The following is a 16,100-nucleotide window of genomic DNA, read 5'->3' on the forward strand; positions in this document are numbered from 1 at the left end:
TTACGCATCTGGAGATATGTGATGCAGAGATCCTCAAAGTAACTTCCCTTCCCTCTTTCTCCGATGCTCAGCACAGAGCTAGGCACACAGTTGCCTGAGGGATCATTCACTGACTATATAACAGGGGTTTTAGGGAAAAAGCAGGAAGCTCCAGGCTCTTTTTCCCATCCATCCAACAATGGCCATCCGCCCCACCCCGACCTTCTCCTCTGGATCACTTTCTATCTGACATTCTTCCAACCTGGGCCACGGTCAGGGACTCCCTAACCGCTGCAGCTCTCAAACCCTTCCCGGGACACTGCTGGTGCCACAGCGTCCCCTCCCCTCCCCCCACCTGCCCCACTCACTGCTCTGCCTCTGTGTCTGATTCTATTTCTTCCCCTTTCTGGCTTTCTCTCCAAGTCTCCTCTCTCTGTTCCTACAGTGCCAGGTAGGTCCCTCTGTCCTTTAGTTACTCCTGCCCTCTTTCCACCGGCTCTCCTCCTTCTCTGGTCACTTCCTCTCACTGTTGGTCTCACTACCCCTCCATGAGTCTCTCTCTTTTCTCAGTCTTTCTCTGATTTTACATGGCATTCATTCACCATGCGTCCGGGAGTGTCCACCAAGCGCTAGGCAGTGGGTGAGGTGCTGAGGATACAGCCGTGAACACAGACATGCATCCCTACCCTCCTGGTGTTTATCTTTTAGGGGGGGTACAAACGAAGTCATCAGGAAAATGGGTAGCAGGTTAGCTGGTGATGAAGGACAAAGGAAAATGGATACGAAGTGTGGGGACAGGTTGGGGTGGGGTTGACATTTTAGAAAGAGTGGTTGGGGAAGGTTGCACTGAGAAGCTGATGCTTGAGGAAAGTCCTGGAGGAAGTGAGAGGACCAACCATGGAGATATTAAGGGGGAGAACATTCCAGGCAAAGCGATCAGGAGATGCAAAGGCCCTGGGGTAGAGGTGGGCTGGGTGTATCTGCGGAGCTGGGCGGAGGCCAGTGTGGCTGAGCAGAGTGAACCAGGGAAGGAGGGTAGCGGGAGGTGATGTCTGAGAGGTTACAGTGAGGCCACACCGCATAGGGCCTGGGGGGCATTGTGAGGGTCTGGGCTTTTATCCTGAGCCCAAGAGGTGCCTTTGGAGGGCTTTGAGCAGAGGAGGGCCACGCCCTGATTTACATTTGGGTGGGATCAGTCTAGCTCCTGTGCCCATTCTAGACTGAAGAGGTGTGAGGACACAAGCAGGGAGTCCAGCGAGGAGGCAGTAATCCAGGCAGGAGAAAGAGGTGGCTTGGACCAGGGTGGCAGCAGCGGAGGAGGTGAGAAATGGTCTGATTCTGCTGATGATTTTAAAGCAGGGATGACAGGGGCTGCTGATGGACTAGAGGGAGGTGTGAGAGAAAAACAGAGCTCGAGGATGGTTTTCAACATTTTTGACCTGAAAAGCTGAAAGGATGAAATTATCTTTTTTTTTTTTTTTTTTGGTGGAGGACTGAGGTCGAGCCCAGGTCACTGTGATGTGTCTGTCACACCTGGTTCTCTCTCCTTATCCTGGGTCCCTTGTCTCTCTGCGACTGTTCTCTAACCTGTTTCCCTTGTCTCCTTGGCTCCCCGCCTGTTTCTCTCCATCTCTGTGTCCATCTCTCTCTCCCCTCCCCCTACACCATCTTTTTCCCCTCCCTTCCCCGCCCTGCCCCCTCCCCCTCTGCCCGCCGTCTGTCCGAGGGCGCTGACGGGGTAGCAGGCAGCAGGCGTCGGCCCCAGGCGGGGGTCTCACCGGACGGGCCGGTTGGCGGCGTCGGGGTCCCGCGCCGTCACCACGACGACCAGGGAGCCCACCTGCGCGTCCTCCTGTACCTCCAGGAGGCCGGAGGGCTGCTGGAACTCGGGGGGCTCGTCCACGTCGGTCACGGCCACACGCACGATCGCCTGGTCGCGGAACGTGCCCAGGTCAGCGAAGCGGGGGTCCACGAACTTGTTGAGCGCCTCCAGGACCACGGTGTGCACGGGCTGGGACTCGAAGTCCAGGCGCTGGTGGGGAGGAAGCAGAGGGCCGGTGAGTGGGTTGGGGTCTGCTCAACACCTCCGGGCAGACAGATCCTAAGTCAGGGGGGATGGGCCCCGAGAGGGCGGAGCTGGCCCAAGGTGACAGTTGACTCAGCAGGGCCTCCTGAGTATCAGGCTGCACCATGGAACCGGCTGTCCAAGACCCAGACCAACCCTCTCTGGTTACAAGTGGAGAAAGTAAGGCCCTGCTGGGGACAGTCTTGTCCAGGGACACAGGGTCAAGTACTGATACCCAGACTTCCCGCTACAGAGCACAGTAGGTTGGGGCATTAATTTATTACTCTACAAAGCGCTATGTGCCAGTGTTCTAAACATAGTGGCTCATCTATTTTACAACATCCCAAAGAGGCTTGTATTATTATTATCATCACATTTTACACACAAGGAAATCGAGGCCCAGAAGGCTCTGTAACTTGCCCAAGGTCGGCTCCCAAGTCCCAGGCCCATGAGAGGAAAGGCACTGGATCTGTGGCTGACTGGCTCTGTGTCTGCCGGCAATCTATTTGGCCTCTCTGGGCCTCAGGTGGGAGGGTTAAATGACACGTTCCTGGTATATACCGGTGGCAGCTGCTAATGTGAGTTGAGCGTGATAAGCCTGGCTGCCTTAGAGCTTTCCTCAGAGATCTGGCTAAAGCCATGCTGAGCCCTGCTTCTCATCAGAGAGTGCTGGTGGGTGACCCTCTGATGGACAAGCTCCATGGCTGTATGGGTGCTGGCCTTCTAAGGACAATGCCTTAGAGCAAAGAGAAATTGCACTGGTGGAACCACAGGCACCTCCGTTACACGGTGGGGGAGCTATCTGAGCAGCAGGGGCCACCTTCCTGGAGACCTGCCCTGTGTGTAGGGACCCTCCTTTCCTCTCAGAACCTCCCATCCCCCGCCCCCTTCTCCAGCAGCAAAAAAAAAAAAAAAAAAAAAAAAAAAAAGAATGGCTACCTCCTACCTCCTTCCTCCATCCTGTTGCCTGGGAAATCAGGATGCAGGGAGGCAGGCGCGGACCTGGTCTGGGAGTGAGCGATGGGCTCTGGAGCCAGGTCATCAATCAGGTGGGGGCTCTGCTCCCTGAGCCAGCACTGACTCCACAGAGGCACCTCGGGCGCCACTACTGGAGCAGGCGGGAGGGGGGCCCAAGAGCCAGGGAGGAGAGGGGGGCAGGATAGAGGCAGCACTGTGGATGAGAGCAAATGCTGTGCTGGGGTCCCCAGGCTGGGCTTGGGGCCTGATTCTGTTGCTGTGTGATGCTGGGCTTCTCTGGGCCTCCAGTTCCCCATCTGTGAAATGGGCTCATCTTACAGTGAGGACAAATGGAGGTCAGAAGTCTGAAAACCACTTCATGCTTAAAAGGGTGGATTCTGGAGCCAGACTGCCTGGATCCATAGCCCTACAACTGCTCTGTAAGATGCATGACCTTGGATGCAAATGTCTGAAGTTCTCAGGGCCTCAGTTTCTCATCTATAAAATGGGCAATAATAGTACTTCAGAGGGTCATTGTAGGGATCAAATGAGTTAATACATGGAAAGCAGTGGAAGGACTCCTGGCACAATGTAAACACTCGTTGTAAGTATTAGTATTATATTATTATCCTTGTTGAAGAAACTGGGAGTTTTCTCTATCCTCAAGCCCTCAAGGCCAGGTAGAGAGTTTGCTTATTGAGTGAATGAAGGGCCGTCGGGGGGCAGATGTTTCTGTGGGTCCCAGAGGGCAGAACCTGGGCTGATAGGAGCAGGTTGAAGGAGACGGATTCTGGCTGAATGGGAGGAGGAAGAGCTGGACGATGGTAGGGAGTGAGCATCCCATCCCCGGGCATGTACAAAGGCCTATGACCATTTGTGGGCCAGGGCAGGGGATTTAGACCTCCCATGGGACAGCAGGGTTGGAGCGGACAGGCTCAAAGGCCTGCGCAGCCCTGAGTTGCCAAGCCCGTGACCAAGTCCTGGAAGATGGATTTTTGCTTTTTTATTTGACCTCCGTCCGCTTTCCCTAGGGGTTGCTGACTTTGCTATTTTAGCTTCTGGTTCCGAGGCTGGCCAGTGGGTAAGGAGGCTGTTAGACTCAGGAAGGAAAGCACTTTGGGCTCACCAGACCTGGGTTCAAATCCCACTCTACCCTTTACAGGTGTGCTCTTGGGCAAGCCCTTTTATCTCTCTGAGCCTCTGTTTTCTCACCTGTAAAAATGGGCATATTTCCTTCAGAGGGGAACATGAGGATTAAAGGAAACAATGAGTGTGAAGGGCCTGGTGTGAACTTGAAGTAGCTCGGCATAGTGTTGAAGAGCACAGATCCAAATCTGGATTGAATCCTGGCTCTTGACAACTAGCTGTGCAACCTTGGACAAGTCACTTAACCTCTCTGTGCTTCATTCTCCCATTTGTAAAGTGGGAATGACACCATCAGCGTCTTCCCAGGTTGGTCCAGAGTTTCCGGAGAGACTTAATCCCTGGAGTGGAGTGGGGTGGGGATATTTGGCCACTCAACAGACCCCCGGACCCCGCTGCCCTGGGGCCTGCCTCCCCCACCCCTCCTGGGGCAGCCCCGCACCTTCTGCACTAAGATGATGGCCTCCTGAGTGTCGCTGTCTGTGGTGACCTTGAACACGTGGCCGCCGCTGCCGCTCTCCTCCCTGAGGTGGTAAGTCATGTCTGTGTTTTCGCCCACGTCTGAGTCCTCAGCCTTCACGCGTCCCACAGCTGTGCCGATGGGGGCCGACTCCTGAATGCTGAACTGGTACATCTCTGTAGGGAATACAGCTGTGAGCAGGGATGGAGTGACAGCCCCTCCCCCAGCTCCCACCAGCGCTAGGGGAGATGAGTGGGGTGTCTCAGATGGGCTCCTTGGAGGGCAGTGTCTTAAAGGCGCTCCCTGCTTGGCCAGGACTGATGCTGGGAGAGGTGCGTCCCCTGCAGAAATGTGGGATGCAGTGCAAAGAGGAGGGTTTTAATTCTCACCCTGGCTTTATTCTCTGATTGACTTGGGAAAGTGCCTGCAGTTCTTTGGGACTCAGTGTCCCCATCTGCCCAGTGAAGGGACAGAGGAGCACAGTGATCAAGGCTAAGGCTCTAGAGTCAGTCCCAGCTGTGTAATCCCAAGCTTTGGTTTTCCTCATCTGTAGAATGGGAATAATAACAGTGCCTTCCTAACAGCACTGTTCATCCTGCAACTAGCTCAGATGATGATATAGGGCCCAACACCTGGTAGCTACCCAATAAATGGAACAAATTGCATTAGAACAGTGGGGCTTCGTGCTGATTTTTTGTCGCTGTTGATGTTCATAATATTGGTTCCTTCATTTCCACATATTTATTTAGTATCTATGATGTCCCAGATGCAGCTCTATGCACTGGGGTTCTAGCAACAAGCAGAACAGACCCAAATCCCAGGGCTCACAGTGCTTTCCTCTTAATGGAAGGAGAAAGACACTAAACAATCACATCAGTAAAACAGCAGGTCAAATGGTACTTTGGAGAAAAATAAAGCTGGGAAGGGAAATGGGAGTGATGATGATGGCGTGTGTGGAGTTTTAAATAAGGCAATTGAGGAAAAGGCGACATTTCTGCAAAAGTCTGAGGGAGGTGAGGGAGTGAGTCAAGCAGACATTTCAGAAGGAGCATTCTACACAGAGGAAACAGCAGGTGCAAAGGCCCTGAGGTGGGTGCAATGCCTGGCGTATTTGAAGAATGGCAAGATGACCATTGTGGCCAGAGGAGGTGGGGAAGCAGGGGGAAACCAGAAGGAATGAGGGTCAGGTGGGACGCAAACAGCTCCCTGCTCTCCTCCCAGAGCCGAGATGAAGGTGAGGGTGATTTGCTAAATGATGGGCCAGCAGGGGTTGTGGAGATGGGGATGTGTCTCTTGGGACCCCCTCTGGTCTGGATACCCTTGTGTGGAGCGGCTGCCTCTGATTCACTGTCACATAAACAGCCGGGGTGGGGGGCGCTTTAACACAAGCTGACCTCGACACTCCCCTGCGTTAATCCTTGCCATAGCTCACCGCTGCCCTTGGGATGGAGTTGTGCAAGCCCCTTGGCCTGCTCTGCAAGATGCTTGCTGCCTGGCCCCTGCTGACTTCTGCAGCCTCATGCCCCCAACCGCCTACCCTAACTTGAGCTTCAATCTGGCTGAAGTTCTTGTAATTCCTTAAGGATGACTTGCTCTGTCCCACCCCTAGACATTCCCTCTCCTTATTCTCCTCTCTGCCCTCACCTCCCCTGTTCCTACTCTTTTTTAGTCTCACTGAATATTACCTCCAACAGGGAAGCTTCCCAGACCTCCAGGCTCTGTTCCTGTGTGTCTAGGGCCCCCAAGCTCATCCCATTGTAAGGATTACTGCATTTCTCTATCATTTTCTGTTTATTCTCTCTCCCTCTCTCTCTCCCCCTCCCTCCCTCAGGGGTGTGAGCTCCAGCAAGGCAGGGACCACATCCCTTATTCATCAGGCATTCACGGTGCCCGGCAGAACACCAGGCTGTCACATAAATGAAATGTGTGAGTGACTAGTGAGTGAATGAATGAAAAGCAGCATGAGATACTAGTATACACTCACCAGATTAACACAAATGAAAGAATCTGACAGTACCAACTGTCGGTGAGGATATGGTACAATGGACACATGCATTTCTTCGTGGGGGAAAGCAATGTGGCTTTATTTAGTAAAATTGAAGATGAGTTTATTCTGCTCCTCTGTATACTAGAGAAGTGTGTGCAAAATGGCACTAGGACACATGCAACAATGTTCAAAGCGGTATCCTCTATAATAGCCTCAAACTGGAAACAACCCAAATGTCCACTGACAGGAGAATAGATAAATCATGGAGTACTATACAGCAGTGAAAATGAATAAATTATAGCTACAAGCAACAACATGTGATTTCACAAACATAATTTTGAGAGACAAAAAAGCAAGACACAAGTCATTTGTATTGTGTGGCTCCATTTAGATAAGGTTAAAAAACATGAAATTAAACTAAATGTTAGGCGATGCCTACATGGGTGAATCAACCCTAAAGGAATGGATAAAGAAGATGTGGTATATATATACACAATGAAATACTACTCATCCATAAAAAAGAATGAAATTTTGCCATTTGCAGCAACATGGATGGACTTACAATGCATTATGCTAAGTGAAATAAGACAGAAAAAGAAAAATACTGTATGATATTGCTTATATGGGGAATCTAAAAAATATAACAGGGCTGCCCTGGTGGCGCAGTGGTTGAGAATCTGCCTGCCAATGCAGGGGACACGGGTTCGAGCCCTAGTCTGGGAAGATCCCACATGCCGCGGAGCAACTAGGCCCGTGAGCCACAACTACTGAGCCTGCGTGTCTGGAGCTTGTGGTCCGCAACAAGAGAGGCCGCGACAGTGAGAGGCCCGCGCACCGCGATGAAGAGAGGCCCCCATTCGCCGCAACTAGAGAAAGCCCTTGCACAGAAACGAAGACCCAACACGGCCAAAAATAAATAAATAAATAAAAATTTAAAAAATATAATAAACTAGTGAATATAATAAAAAAGAAGCAGACTCACAGATATAGAGAACAAACCAGTGGTTACCAAGGGGGAGAGGGAAGGAGGAAGGGTCAAGATAGGAGGAGGGGATTAAGAGGTATAAATTATTAGGTTTAACATAAGCTACACGGATATATTGTACAACACAGGGAATATAGCAAATAATTTGTAATAACTATAAATGGAGTATAACCTTTAAAACTTGCAAATTACCATATTGTGCACCTATGATTTATATAATATTATACATCAACTATACTTCAAGCAAAAAGAAAAGCAAGGAGATGATCACAAAAGCAGATGGAAGTTAACTCCGGAGGAGGGTTTGGGGGGAGGAGTTATGATCAAGAAAGGGCTTGAGAGTGGCATGGTCATATACACACTACCAAATGTCAGATAGATAGCTACTGGGAAGCAGCCGCATAGCGCAGGGAGATCAGCTCGGTGCTTTGTGACCACCTAGAGGGGTGGGTTAGGGAAGGTGAGAGGGAAACACAAGAGGGAGGGGATATGGGGATACATGTATACGTATAGCTGGTTCACTTTGTGATACAGCAGAAACAAACACACCATTGTAAAGCAATTATACTCCAATAAAGATGTTAAAAAAATTAAAAAATAAAATAAAGGAATAGCTGGATGGGAAAAAAAAGAGAAGGGGCTTTTGGGGGCTTCTGGGGTCCTGGCTGGTGGTTCCAGGAGTGTTTGCTTTGTAATTATTTGTCGAACTGGACATTTCTGTTTTACGCACTTCTGTTTGTGTGTGTATTTCACAATAAAGAAAGAATGAAGGAGTACATGAATGAATAAACAGGAGTCTTCTGGGGGACCCTGGCCCCTCTGCTCTGCCCTACCCCTTCTGGCTCAGGGCTGGCACAGAGCATCACACAACTGGGCAGAAGACTGGGTGGTCCCCGCCCCTCCACACGGTGCTTTGAAGCTTCCCATCGGTGAGTGGGGCTGGGCTGGAGGAGTGGCTGGGGGCGGCTGCCATACCAGGCTCCCTGGCAACGATGTGGAGCTGGCTGGCCGGCTCTGCCCACCCCGCTGTGCGTCTGGACAGAGGCGCTTAGGCTGCGATGTGCTCTCAGCTAAGGGATTGGATTCCCTTATCTCTTGGGGGTCAGTCCCCTGTGGCGGGGCCTAATGTGAGAGCAGCAGACCTCAAGTAATGACTTGCCCGATAGGAATCAGCCCAGCTCCCCACGGCATTTAGTCTCTGCCAGCTTCGGCGGCTTCTCACGCGGCTCAGCCTGAACCTGGGACAGAGGGGCTGGCTGGGCTGATGGGGAGGTGGGGGGCTGAGTCAGAGAAGCCGCCTCCGCCCTGTTTTGCCTGGGGAGGCAGAGAGTGGAAAGGCCTCCTAGTTCAGGAGCACGGAATCCTGCCCTCCAGGCTCAGAGGAAAAGGGTAAGACCTGTCACTCCAGACCTTGGCATCTCCATGCACAATTATAGGTGTCACTCAGCTTGGGCATGGCTGCAGCCTCTGTCTATATCCCTAAGATATCCTTGTATCTGTCCTCCCACCTCCAATGTCCCTTTGCAAGCTTGGGTCAGTAGCAGATCACACACACAATAAACAGGACAGGGGTGTGTGCAAGGGCCAGTCGGGGTGGGTGGACAGACGGGGCTCACTCTGGCAGGAAGCAAGGTGAGGGGTGGGAAGGTAACCGCGTTACTTGGATGTATGGAAAATCAGACAACTTTGAGGCCATCCCTTGCAAGAAGAGTGGTTGGAGGGGCAGGGGGTAAGTGGGTGACTCGGATGGATGGACACAGACAGATGGGGGAGTTCCTCTATGGTAGGAAGGCTACAAGGCAGCTTGGGGTCAGTGGGTGGCTTGGAGGGATGATCAGACAGACACACGGATCTGCCTCCTCCCTCTGGGAAGGCCTCACTCACTCTGCGGGAACCGGGGAGGGTTGTCGTTGACGTCGGTGACCACGATGGTGACAGTTGTGGAGCCGGAGAGGCCGCCCAGCTGGCCCGCCATGTCTGTGGCCTGGATCACCACCTCGTAGCGCTCCTGGCTCTCGCGGTCAAGGTCAGGCACGGCCGTCCGGATCACGCCTGTGGATGAGGGAGGGTGAGGCCAGGGATGCCACCCTGCCAGCTGCCAGCTGATATGGAGACCCCTCCCCAGGCAGAGGCCGGGCTCGTTCAAGTTCAGGAGGGGAGCGGCTGATGCAGAAGACACGGATATGGCCGCTGTGCAGGTGTGGGGCCCAGCAGCCACCACACACACACACACACACACACACACACACACACACACACACGTGCTTATATAGATAGGCTCACAGATAACTCACAGATTCTATGCTACACACACACACACACACACACACTACTCTTTCACACATACACATACAACTATCAGATTCACACATACACACTTTAAAACACACCTTCCCACACACTCGTACACATACACGCACATACTAACACTCTCAAACACACACACGCAACAAAAAAGCAATAGAATATAGACTATTTGGTTTACTAAAAAGAGGCGTAGGGACTAGAACCAGGCACTGTGTGACCCCCTGGGCTACCGATCCCACTCTGGGGGCTTCGGTTTCCCCATGTGAGGGGGAACCTGCAATAATTCTCTGCACGAGCCTGGGCTGTGTCTGATTTGTCTCTGGGTCGGTGGCGCTCAGCCCAGAGCCAGGCCCGGAGTGGCGGCTCGGTGAGCGTTTAACAAAATGAACTGGACTCACACCTACCCTCAAACACACTCACCTTGGAGTCACTTACGTGCACACAAACACTGATATGGCTCACACACTTACGTACTACATATGTAACACACATGAGGTCACATGTACACGCACAGCTACCGCACACACTTATTCCTGCTTTTGAGGGATCCCATGGAGATATGGAAAGTGTAGTCTGTCTAATCAGGGGTCATACAGACTCTCTATCAGAAGCCTTCAAGACTCCTCAGTAAGCTCTCTCTTGACCCCCTCCTCAGCCGGGACTGGTCTTTCCAAGGGCAGGGGAGACTTGGAAGCAGACGAACTTGGGATAAATCCCAGATCTGCCGTTTGTTGACCATGTGATCTTGAGCAAATCCCTTCACCTCTCTGAACCTCAGTTTCCTTATCTGTAAAATGGGACAGTCACAATACCTCCCGAAAGAACAAGATTCTCCAACTTGGTACCATGGACATTTTGGGCAGGATAATTCCATCCACTAGATGCTGGCAGCCGCACCCTCCCTGCCCAACCCTAGTTCCAGACACTGTCAAATGGTCCCTGGGGACAAAATCGGTTGAGAACCACTGGCTCAGAGTTTCATCTCATGAGGACTGCATGTGACAGTAACAACAATAACTGACCCTGATGTACATCTGAGTGAACTGCCTCATTTGATCTTCTCAACACCCTAGGAGGAAGGTGCTTTGATTATACCCAGTTTACAGATAAGGAGATGGAGGCACAGAGAGGTTAGGTACTGGCCCAAGGTCACACATCTAGAAAGCGCACAGTCACGATTCCAGCAGGCACTCTGGGGCCAGAATCCGTGCTGTGGACTGCTCTGCTGGACCACTGTAAGGACGGAGGGTCCCTGCCCAGCCTGCCTGGTATCCCCCCTCCCGCCCACCACCAGGTACAAGGGGAGAGCCCAGGCCTCTGACAGAGAAATGCTGTTTATGTGGTCCTGTCTCAGCTCATGAGACAGCCCCCGTGCTCGTCTCAGTCCTACAGGCAAGACATGCTTCCAATCACGCAGCAGGCCCCTTGTTCCTTCCCCCTGGTGCCGCACCTCAACACTGGGATTGTCAGAGGGATGCCCTTCTAGGGATGAGGATGGGGCCCAAGGCCTTGGCTGGTCTCTTAGCTGAGTGTTTGCAGTCCTGGACAGCAGGGGCTGTACTGGGAATGTGGGCCTGTCATGTCCTCTCCCCTGGGGGGCTGGAAGGAGAGAAAGAGCAGAAAGGGAAAAGAGAGGAGAGGAAGAAGGATGAAGGTGGCAGAGAGGGAAGAAGAGAGAGAGAAGAGACAGACAGACAGAAGGCAATCTAGTGAGCGTTAGAGGGGAAAGAGACAGAGAGCCACGCACTCAGAGGCAAAGAGGAAGGGAAAGGAGGGGAGGAGAGGGAAAAGGAGACCCACAGAGACAGAAAAAGAGAGAAAGAAAGAGGGGAGCAGTAAAGCCAGAGAGAAATACACACACGCAGGAGGAGGCAGTAAGACAGAGATCCACAGAGAGACAGAGACCTGGAGAGAAACAGAAAGAGAGAAAGAGGGGGAGAAAGCAAGATGAAGAACAGCAAGGGCAGCGCGAACAGAGCTTCTCAGGGACACCAGAGAGGCAGACGGACAGCAAGGGGTGGAGAAAGAGGGTGGGAGGGAGGAAGGAGAGGGTAGACAGATGGACTGACGTGGGAGTGATCACTGGGCCAGAGACGTGGTAGAGGGCTCCCGGTGTGAGCCAGGCAGAAAGGCAGGAGGGGTGCGGGCCAGTTGAACACTTACTACGTGCTAAGCTTTGTGCATGTCATTTACACCTAGGATCTCACTGATGCGGAGGCTGGTGATGGGATCGGGGCCGCTGTACATCTATGAGCTTGTGGACCAGAAGCTCAGCGACCCTCACTCTGAGTGGGGCTCGGAGCAGGGGTCTGGCTGAGGTGTACCCCTGTGGGTGAGGAGCCATGCTTATGTGGCCGGCCTCCTTGCTGCCCTGTCACTTCCAGCTCCAGGAGAACTGGGGACACTGAAGTCTTCTTACCTGGAAACAGGTAAACAGTGTGTGATTAGATGCCATCTCTGGGCAACTAGGAGGTTGGTACCCTGAGGCCATGCTGCCTCTGGACCCTGTTCCTGGGGTCACACCCAGTGATAGGTTGCTATGGTGATAGCTCCTGATGAAGTGTGCCTGCTGGGATCCACATCCTTGGGCCATCCCCTTCCACACTGACTCTGGCCTTGGCCGTGCGTGCGACTTGCTTTGGCTAATGGGACGTTAGCAAGTGTGACAAAAGCAGAGGCTTGATCAGCCCTTGTGCACTGGGGCTCGTCCTCTTGGAACCCTGAGACCACTGTGCTGTGAAGAAGGCCAGGATGAAAGGCCATGTGGCAGGCCCAGCCATGCCAGCTGTCCTAGCTGACCTGCCGGCTGACTGTTGCCATGGGAGTGACCCCAGCAAAAGAATTGCCCATCCAACCCACAGAATTGTGACACATAATAAATCAGTTTTGTTTACGCCACCGTGTTTGGGGACGGTTTGCCATATAGCAGTAGATAGGTTAACAGAGAAATCGAGCTCCCTAGGCCGTCCCTCTTTGGGGCTCACTCACACAGCTGTGTTTCACTGCAGGGTCATCTGGCTGGAAGATCCAAGATAGCCTCATGTACCTGCCGGGCGGTTGACCCTGGCTATTGGCCAGACCTCTCTCATCCTCCATTGAGCTGGGCTGGCTGCCCTATATGGTAGTCTCAGGCCCATGTTCCAGGCGAGAAGAGTGAAAACTGCAAGGTCTCTTAAGGCCTAATCAGGGAATTTGCAGAACATCACTTCTGCTACATTCTATTGGCCCAAAGCAAGTCATAAGGTGGCCTAGATTCAAAAGGCAGGGAAATAGACCCCTCCTCTCCCCAGCACAGTCACTTTACCAAGAGGCAGTTCAGGGATGGCAGGAACTGATGGCATATTTTGCTATCTACTCTGTTCCACTTCCCACTCCTGATGCTGGGAGAAGCATATTGGAGGCTGGTGCCCTCCTGGGGGGCCTGGGGGAAAATTCCCAAATCAGCTGATGAAGTTGTTCTTAAACCATCTGGCTCTGAAGATTCACTCACTGACCCATTTATTAGACCCTTACTGAGGGCCTACTATGTGCCAGGGCTACACAGAGTCAGATAAGAGGCACTTTGGGATTCTGAAGGACTTTGGAGTCAGACAGGTATGGATTCAAGCCTTCTTTCCACCATTTATACGTTATCTGACCTTGGGTAAGTTCTTAACTCTCTCTGAGCCTCAGTTTCCTATTCTGTCAAATGGGGATACCCAGTTGGAAGGGCTGTTAAGAGGGTTAAATGAGACAAAGGTTCCAGCAGCAGGTCCCACATTTTGGAGATGCCTTGATGATTCCCCCTCCTCAAGTCCTGGGTTGAGGACCTCATAAATCAGTTCCACAAGGGCTGAGATTCATGCTGGTCTTGTCCATCCATCATCTTATCTATAGGGTCCGGCATATAGTAGGTGTTCGATAAACATTTTGACTTACTGACCTACAACCATAGACCCTCTGCCCGCCTCTCGCAGCCTGGGTGTCGTTGTCTCTTTGTATTTGGCTTCTCTGTTGGAACAAAAGCACCATGAAGGCAGAAACCAGATCTAGTACACCACCCTGATCAGGATCTGGTACTTACACACGTTAGTTTCATTCCCTCCCAGGAAAAGCAAACATCTCTGGCTCAACTGAGAATTGTCAGCAGATATCTTGGAGTCTCTGAGAGAGAGAGAGGCTTTCTATTCTCGCTGGGGTGGTGGTGAGCGGGGGCTGGTAATGAGAACCTGGCCCCGGCAACCCACAGCCTTGTCCTCAGCAGTTGCCCCAGTTCCAGCTGTTGTTCTCCCCGCCCCCGCCGTCCCCTCCAAATGCGGCAGAAGGGGCCCTGGAGCCCAAGTGACGCCTCATTAGCCCGCAAATGCCATCCCTGTTTTCCCTGTTGGGGGTCTACGGGCAGGCCTGGCCTTTAAAACACACAAGTTAATTCCTCCTCTGGCACGAGCCTCGTGGCGCCCCGCCTTCTCCCCTCCCTCACACCTTCCTCACAGGCCCTGTTCCGGCTCTGCTCCCTGCTATCTGCACAGCGAGAACAGACTGTACCTCGCAGCAGCTGCTAAATATAGACCGGCATGAGTGGAATATTCCTGGCTGGGGAAATGGAGCTGGGGCTGGAAATGGCACCAGGGTGGCTCCTACCACGGGGCCGAAGGAAAGGGGAGGAAAAATCGGGTCCTTCCCGGGCAATGTCTACAAAGACCCTTCCAAACCGAGAAAGCTGAAGGACCCTAGAAACAAGGACCCTGTTTGTGTTTCTTCACTTACCTTGCCTGGTGCCCACTTTCTGGCTTCTTGAGAACTGTTTCTGCCCTCCCAGGCTCCACGGCCTCCCACCTGCCACCCTCCTCCTGACTCTCTGCCGTGGGGGATGTTCTTTCTTAGAACCTGGCCATCCTGCTCACTCTGGAGTCTGATGCTTCATCTGCCCACCCCTGCCGCCTCCCAGACTCAGTCCTGGCCCTTCCCTTATTTCTGTGTTCTGTCTTTTCCTCCCCACCTTAAAGCTGATCAACTCTAAGGACTTCACCTCCTCAGGTTGAATGGACGAAGGCTTCATCATCATCGCCATCATCATCATCCCCATCATCCCCCTGGTTTACGTTTATGTACCACGTATTGCACTGAGCATGTCAGTATCTCTCCTAGATACGAAGTGGCTCACACCCTCACTTCATTCAGGACTCAGTCCCAACGTCACCTCCCCAGAAAGGCCTGTCCTGATTTCTTCTTCTAAGTCTACTCTCTTACCCTGTTTATGTGTTTTCCTAGCACTCATTGCTACTCCACATTATGTTGTATGTTTATGTGCTTATTTTCTGTATTTCCTACTTAAATAAAAGCTCCATGAGGGTAGGGTGTTGGGTTTCCCTGCTGCTGCCTTCCTAGAGCCTAGAGCAGAGCTGGGCACGTACAGGACTCAATAAAGAGTTGCTGAATGAATGAATGAACTCTCCCGTTGGATCCTCACAACAATCATGTGAGATGAGTATTATGACCTCTGTCATGTACATGGGGAAACCAACGCTTAAAGAGCCTCAACCATTCCTGGAGCTTTAGGCCCATATTTCAGACGGCCCATCCTAGATGTTTCTTTCCTCCTCTTCTCTCATCTTAAAGCCAATATAGTTAAAATTGAATTAATTAGCTCTATATCAGATCCTGGAACACATTCAGTAATTCCTCTGTCCCTAGACAGTTTTCTTAATCTACGTTCCTCCTTCTGTTTCTGTAGGTGGTGCCCCTTCCCATCCTAGGTTCCAAAGTTAGGAACCCCCAGATTCCTCCCTGAATATAGTCCCGTACATGCATCCAGGCCTCCAAGGTTTGCCCTTTGCAGAATCTCACTGTCATCCCTCATTCTCCCTCCTCAGTATCTCAACTAACCCTCTCTACCAATCCCGTATCATCTCTGGCTCCCTAACTAGACGAAGCAGGTTAAGGAGTCTGGGTGGGTGCTGAGAAAGGGCGCAGGCTTTGGCTTTTGTCTTTCGGGGCTCTCTGCTGGGCACTCCAGGCTCCTGGGTCTCCCTGAATTCAGTTCCTGCCTCTGAGCCATGCTATACAGTGGCAGCCCAAGGGATCTTGTTAAAATGAAAACCTGAGCATGTCACTTCCCTGCTTAAAAGTCATCAATGAATCCACAGTGTTGGTGAGGGGGGAAGAGAAACAGGCTCTCTCGTAATCGGGTCTTCAGGAGTGTAATCCGGTACATTTCCTCATCATCTATACAGATTCC

At 52.1% G+C, this 16,100-nt stretch overlaps 1 protein-coding gene across 1 annotated transcript in view; it reads right to left on the minus strand.

The window, feature by feature from the left end:
- CDH22 (cadherin 22) overlaps nucleotides 1-16,100 on the minus strand; it is a 69,608-nt gene that overhangs the window by 28,267 nt on the left and 25,241 nt on the right. The window contains exons 4-6 of the mRNA XM_065892725.1: nucleotides 9,461-9,628; nucleotides 4,587-4,780; nucleotides 1,758-2,011 (exon numbers count right to left, since the gene is read on the minus strand). Of these exons, the coding sequence (XP_065748797.1) occupies nucleotides 1,758-2,011; nucleotides 4,587-4,780; nucleotides 9,461-9,628 (616 nt within the window). The remainder of the gene's footprint in view (nucleotides 1-1,757; nucleotides 2,012-4,586; nucleotides 4,781-9,460; nucleotides 9,629-16,100) is intronic.

This window comes from Phocoena phocoena, chromosome 15 (assembly GCF_963924675.1).
Source record: "Phocoena phocoena chromosome 15, mPhoPho1.1, whole genome shotgun sequence".
Lineage (NCBI taxonomy): Eukaryota > Metazoa > Chordata > Mammalia > Artiodactyla > Phocoenidae > Phocoena > Phocoena phocoena.